Below are 7,184 nucleotides of genomic sequence, written 5' to 3'. Positions count from 1 at the left end.
TACGTTTTATCGTAGAAATGCCAGCAATTGAAGCTTTCCGTGTCAAAAAAATTTTCTTTTCCTGAAATAGACGTTCGCTCGTTAAATGAATTTAATTGCGAATAAATTTCAAGAAAAGTGAAAATTAGAGAAATGATACACGGTAAGACAGAAAGTAGGAAGGAATCGTACTTATATACGCACACGCGTCCGTATAAAGGAGCATTATCAGGAAATACAGTGGCCGTGCATGCGTATTGCAAGCACGCCAGGCACCACCCTATAAAGGACATTGGCGTAGGGTTCTTCGGTTATTCCCAGAGGTATTAAGAGAGAAAAGCGTTTCGCATGGGCACGTGGCGGTGTGTGGTTGCTCCATGACTGGTTGGAGGAAGAGGGTCACCTATGGTTGCTGGTACACCCAGTCCCATGGCACGGTGACGACGCTTTAATATTTAATGCGATTAAACTCATTTCGACCCGCCTCCCGTAATTGGTTTCTGATTAACAGCCAAGTTTTAAGTGCATTGCCCGTGCATGATAGTTATACGCGTCCTGACGCTATCAACTAATAACCGTGAGTGCTCTCCTGTCTGTAATGTGAACGCTCGCACGTGAACCGCCATTATTCTTGCATTTATAATTAGCCTTGCATTTTATTAATTGCACCGCTGGCTCGTGTTCGCCCATGAAAATTAGCGGGGAAATTTTCGATTAACGCCAATCGGCCAAACAATTGACGCAGAGCCATCGATTATTTCTTTCTTTCGTCGGCTGGTCAGCTTCGAAAAACAACCATACGCTCATAATCAATTTCGCGACAAAAGACACACAGAAATTAACGCGATTGCGCAATTTTCCATAGAAATATCGATTTTGATTTTCAGATTCGGAAAAGACAAGAACAAAAAATCTTCGATTTGAAATTTTCAGCCTAACTAAATTTAGACTAAACTAAATAAAGACGTAGAGATTTATTTGAAAAATTCTCTACATAGACACGACCTTGTGTGTATGTTTCTCGTTTTTCGAGAAAAAGAAGAAATCTTATTATCTGTTGTATCAAATAAATATTCAGCCTTAATTGCTAAACGAAAATTCAAGATCCCCTGTTTCGTCGAACTCGTCAGTCGTAACGTCGAAACCAGTAATTCCCCTCGTTCCTGGCGACGATGTTTGGTATCTTGTATTCGGTGTATAGCGAAAATAGAAAGTCTCCAAATTCAGGCGGTGAATTGCAGTTGGAGATAAGTTGTCCATAGGGATAATCCATGGACTCAGCAGGTGTCTCTATTCGCCAGGGTTTCACTCCATCTTCCGTTGACAGACAAAATCCCCTACGGCGTGCAGTACCAGGCCACCGCGATCTATCCTATTGACCGTCTGTCCAATTAGGACAGCGAAAACTTAATTAACCGATCGGATGGGCCCGATGAAAACTGGATGCGCCGCGGATGCCCGCGAGGAGAACTCGATAATTAATACAAATCCAGATATGCTGGCGGTCCAATAAAAACAATTTGCCCGTTAACCATGATTGATGAACGATTACGCTTTAAATCGAGCCGTATATCAACGCGGAGGCGAACTATACACAGGATTGAATAATTGATGCAGATCGACGATAGGAACCGGCTGTAATCGAACCAGCGGAAATAGATACGAATGAAAATCGTTGGAAGACAAGTTGTACCAAAGCAATAACACGGATGAGGCAAAAAAAAAAGCGCGTTACGCAAAGTTCAGCGACACTCGATTCTACAAGCATCGTCGTCGTTCTTTTCGCACTTTGAAACGGGTCTAAATCAAATTTAGTATTCAGCAAGGCAAAACAGGACGAAAGTAAGACGTTTTAGAAGCGCATCGTGCAAAGGAACAAGGTAGCGGTTGGTTTCCATTTCGGGTTCTTGATCGTGTTCGTCACCTTGCTTAACGAGTGAAAAATAAATATGTCCTTTAAATATAAATAATAAAATAATATTAAAAATAAATAATCCTTTGCGACTTGACGTTTGTTCCATTTATTATCGCGTATTCAGACAAAACACGATTTTGTTCCATTTCCAGAAATACAGCACACTCTTGATGTTAATTACAGCAGGCCAAATTACAAGCATGTTAAAATGATAGACTATTACTTAATCTTCTTTACTTTCTTTATTTTCATTTTTCTTCATTTCTATTTACGATCTATCCGAGTACAATTCAGAGCAAACGAATTATTTGCAATTACTTTGCTCCTCGCCTTCAAAGATCGTAAGTCGCGCGTGAATCGCGCGTTTACGTTTCTCGAAAGGAGGAAAATTAAAGAATTAGGATAGAGGTAATTAAAGAAGTGATCGCAAGGTCTCGGTTAAAGTCGCTCTTTATTCGATAATACGTGTAATCCGGAATTAATTAAAGCTCTTACGACGACGAGAGTAACATCGATAATTAGTAATTGTTATTAACTGGAATAGGCTGTCGATAGAAATGATCGATGATCGTATTTTCAGAGGAGCCCTTTTTTCCAGAAGTAAGCAGATCACAAGGTACCTGAAACAGCTGCAAGGAATTCAAATTTTCGTTAATGATACAAAGTAGTTGCAATTCATTTACAAAAATTTTATCCAAATACAAGAATATATCACGGTTTTAATATTTCACGAGTAATTTCGTTGCCAAACAATGCTCGCTTCTTCTTCGTTTCCGATTTCGCTTACTTGGTTGTTAGTATTTCCTTGAAGCAGCAATCTCAGCTTCTGTAGCTCGCAATTAACAAGCACATTATCCAATTGGTCTGCGTTCTTGTTGGCAAAATCTACTGTTTCCTCCAGTATGGACGTGGATCTTTTCCCACCCTTCCAATCAGGAAGAGTGTAGTGGAACGACTGACACGTAACCGTCATTACGGTCAGCGACAAGATAAACAGAATTAAAACATGAGCGTTATCCATCTGTAAAAATTACAAAAGTACGTTCGTCAAACTATAGAAAGAAATATTTCAAAGCTAATTGCTTTTATTTTCGCCACACTTTCCCCTCTTATTTTCGAAAGAACCTTGCGAATATGAGTTTTAAAACATACGACGAACGTGATAAAAGTTTGACATCGTTACTGATTTAATCGAAGCCACGGAAGTTGCTGTATCGCGTAAACCAAACACCGTTATACCGTTTCGTAAATCGAAACGAAAGCGTACTACTATAGACTATAAATTGCTATCGGGCTTATTTCTTGGCGGCAGGTTCGAATTAGTTGCTTTTTCTACGATCGAACCAATGGAAAAGGCAGCTTTATCCGCCGATGTGCAGCGAGCGCGAACGTAAAACAATGGACACAGTCCAAGCGTCACGGATGACTTGTTGGATCAACGATCCGTTCCACGTCCGACAATTTAAAGTCCCATAGGCCAGACTGTTCGATGGTCGCGATCACCTGTTTTACTTTTACGTAATTTACTTTGATAACGCAACGAATGCGACGTAGCTGGTTACACGAGCGAAAAGAAAATTAGTTTTCAATTGAAATTCTCGTTCCATCCTTTCTCTTTCTTTTTTTTTTTTGAAATGTTAAAAATTAATCGAAAGAAACGAAACGGCACAACTTTGTAAAATACTTTTTGACGAATGCACGAATTAGCGTACGCGATCGCTATCAACGAAATAAATATAGTTGCGTCGAAAGATTTCATTTCACGAATCGATATTGGCTGTCTATTAGCGAAACGACGCAACGTTCTTCCGTAACTTTCTATCTTTCTCTCAGAAAATTGCCGTCAGGCTGTAAACCGCGCTTTACGACATTTTGCACACGTTTTTACGCTATCGACGAAATACAAAAGGAAAATGCCGGGTTCTTAAGCAACGATTTACAATCGAACATGGTATTGCACGTGATGCAACGAGGAATTAAACGAAACAATTGGCCATTGTGAAACTCGTCGGCACAATTTTCGCCTCGTGCAAACGAAATCGCCGATGGAACGTCGCGAAGTATAATGGACGTGGTCGTGTGCACGGGACAACTTGAATACGATGGAAATTTAATTACGAAGCGCGCAGATTTAATTGCAATATCTTCGCTTAAATCTTTTGCTATCGACATCCTAATTTGTTCGTTTAGCGACCACTCTGCAACATTTATTTCCAGGTACCACGCTATCGGAAGATTTTTATTCTATCGCCATACGCATAATACTATGCCATTACTATGATTTATTGGAACGGTAGGAAAATAATGTAGCGTTTTAATCGTAGGACAAACGATTGGCTCGTCGCTTCTCGCGTTGAGAAGTGATGTAAAGTGATCGACCGAATAATAGAAAATATTCGACCGGTATATACTTTATCTCCTTATACCAAAATCATGGTTATTCGATCAATGAAAAATATTCGCGCGACGTATGATTTGTTTTTCAGAACTTTAAAATTTTCCTCGACTTTCTGTTTCATTAATCGATACACCGGATATTCGCGATATCTTTCCGAATCCTGATCGTCGTGTCGCGATTCCATTCAACTTACTGACCGACGTTCGGCTACTTCGTTGCTTAATTTCATTCGAGATTTGTCATCGTACACGCGGTTTTGGAAACATACGAGGAAATTTCCATATGGGAAAGCGAACTTTGAAAATATTCGACGAGTACGCGCACGACGAACTCGTTCCATTCGTCGTTTTCCAAATTAACTGACCGACTGCTACTCGATCGGCCAGTTAATCTCGCGAAATGATAACGCGAGAGGAGAAAGACGGCTGTCGAATGTTACGGTGCATTTACTTAATATTCACGCGTCTCAATCGAAACTGCTTTAATGGCTACTCGTCTGGAAGTCGATTCCTCTTGCAAACGCTTCGGAAGGCCCGATGAAGAAAGAGAACGAAGAAAAACCAGTCGTTTATCTGGCCGTTCGTCGACATCTACGTACACGCGGCGTCACGTGAGGTTTTTTCGAAAAATTTTAGAGTACCCTCGTACATTTCCACGTGCTAATTTTAAAGGAACCATTAACGCTACCCGCGTCCCCGGTCATTAAGATAAGAGTAAGTGCTACTAAGTGTCCCGTGGATAAGAGACGTGACCAGCATCTCTGTCGCATAGAGACGAGCCATTTTCGAGCGTGTCATCAAAACGACGCGAAACAGGTCCCCGTGTTTCGCATTGTTCGATCTTGCACGATGACGGCAAGTATAAGATGGAACGTTTATTCCACCGAAGGACTTGGTCAGTGGCCGATTAGGCTCCTCCGAATATGAATTCATTTAAACGAGAAATCCTAAGCAGAGCAGAGAATCGATGAACTCACGTTGTACCTATAGACCGCAAATTACAGTATGTGGTTACCAGTAAACCAGGTGCTTACGTATTTCTTATCCGACGCATTCGGATAAAGGGAATATCGGAGTATCTATGATTCTCCTATGAGAATTCAATTGCTACGAGTCATTTGCGAGTGATTATTTCATTGATTATGAAATTCAAAAATTTGGAGGAATCAGGTTGATTTTTCATTTATTTATGGGGGATCCTTTGTCGCAGAGTCAAGTATATCGTAATTCGAATGAAATTGATCACAAACGTTAGATATTTACGATAGATATCTTAAGAGATAAATAAAATTTCTATTTTTCTTCGTTCTCTTCCTTTTACAAAAATGTTTCTACCCTCCTAGTTACTTCGACAATCTCGACAATTCTCGTTACATCTGTCTGGCTCGATCGAAAATTATTCCTTGCTACAATCGCGTGCAATTTATTGTTTCGACGATCGTTAGCCTCGCTCATCTTGCTTCAATAAAAGTACATTTATTACGTATTATTTTGCATCCTCACGTCTCCATTATCCGCACGCGGTTCCTTAAATTTGCTTCACGAGAAACGTAGTCTAATTTGCTTAATTGTATTCCCTCTTGTTTTTTCTTACCTCACTGTATCTGGCCAAAAAACTGTTTTGAAATAACGTTTCTATCCTACCTTATATAATTTTACATAATTTATTAATTATGTAAAGATCAAGTAACTTTGTGTTCATTCGAGATTCATTTTTACCGCAAAGTTAAACTTGGAAGATCGAGATTATTATTCGACGATGCTTGATTTCAAAAAATTCTTATTAACGAGTAACGATAACGATAAATGAAACGCATTTCGATTATATTTCATCAAAATTTTCCACAAATATCTGCAGTCCCTGACTTTTATTACAAACACTTAATCGATATAAGCGAATGAATTAAAATAACTCGGTGTAACTCGGGCGTCTTTGCCATTGCTGGGAATTAGGAGATCTCGTATAATTGTTCCACGCGATAACTGAGTTATCGATGCGGTCGAAATAACGATAATACACAATAGATATACTACATAAACGTCGCGAAAATGTGGCCGTATTCTTATTATGCAATGTGCATAGAGCATAGACCAAACAGATAACTAAGTCCCAGATTATTTCATTCGCGATAGAAATACCATGTAGACGTTCCATATAATTGTAATTTAGATTTTGTTTGCTTTACATTATGAGTAAGGTAGATGTTACGTTTACGAATTATTTAAAGTGCGAGATATTCGTGCAAAGAAAATTGTAATATTTAAATACCACGTTCTCACGAAACAAATATTTTTAAATTGAACAAATATAAATGGAAAATATATTCGCGATAGTTAACGTTACCTTAAAAGCTCTGATACAATGTCCCAACGTCTGGCAAATACCGGAAGCTCCTCGAAGAGCACAATATTGCAAATTCAAGATACTGCGAACCATGATCCTTGCAGGCAGCTTTATATAAGGAAATTCTCTCATACCCTTCGTTCGTAAAACTCATTAAAAGACCCCTTCTCTTAGTCGTTTACAGTGTTATACGATATTATTAAAAGTTTGGAATATCTATAGTTCCTATCAATAAGTGATAACGAAAGCAACAAAGTCGCTAATTATCGTTAGGTAACATCATAGTGAACTCAGCAAGCTGTAGGAAATTTTATAATAAATCCTCATTGAGAAGCAAGAAGTTTCTAAGGGGTCGTTAAAACCTTAAAATAATCATCTCGCTGATAATTGCTGAAAGAACAAACGATACATATGGAAAATTTGATTTTAAGACAATGGAATGAATACTCCTGCGAAAATGTGATTTTCTCGATTCTTTGCAACTGTCAGAAATCTTTTCTATCTTCTGTATTCTTTAATCAAATGCGATAACTGACTGATAGGTTTGAC

The 7,184-nt window shown here is 38.9% G+C and overlaps 1 protein-coding gene across 1 annotated transcript; it reads right to left on the bottom strand.

The window, feature by feature from the left end:
* Positions 1–2,326: 2,326 nt before the first annotated feature.
* On the bottom strand, positions 2,327–6,753 carry LOC132910980 (pro-corazonin-like). The gene is made up of 3 exons (XM_060967213.1): positions 6,636–6,753; positions 2,682–2,915; positions 2,327–2,523 (listed from the first exon to the last, which is right to left on the bottom strand). Exons 1-3 carry the CDS (start codon positions 6,726–6,728, stop codon positions 2,413–2,415), a joined length of 438 nt encoding a protein of 145 aa, XP_060823196.1. The 5' UTR covers positions 6,729–6,753; the 3' UTR covers positions 2,327–2,412.
* Between the last annotated feature and the right edge of the window lie 431 nt (positions 6,754–7,184).

Source organism: Bombus pascuorum, chromosome 9 (assembly GCF_905332965.1).
Source record: "Bombus pascuorum chromosome 9, iyBomPasc1.1, whole genome shotgun sequence".
Classification (NCBI taxonomy): Eukaryota; Metazoa; Arthropoda; class Insecta; order Hymenoptera; family Apidae; genus Bombus; species Bombus pascuorum.
The sequence above is the reverse complement of the archived record's forward strand: the minus strand, read 5'-3'. Positions and strand labels throughout refer to the sequence as shown.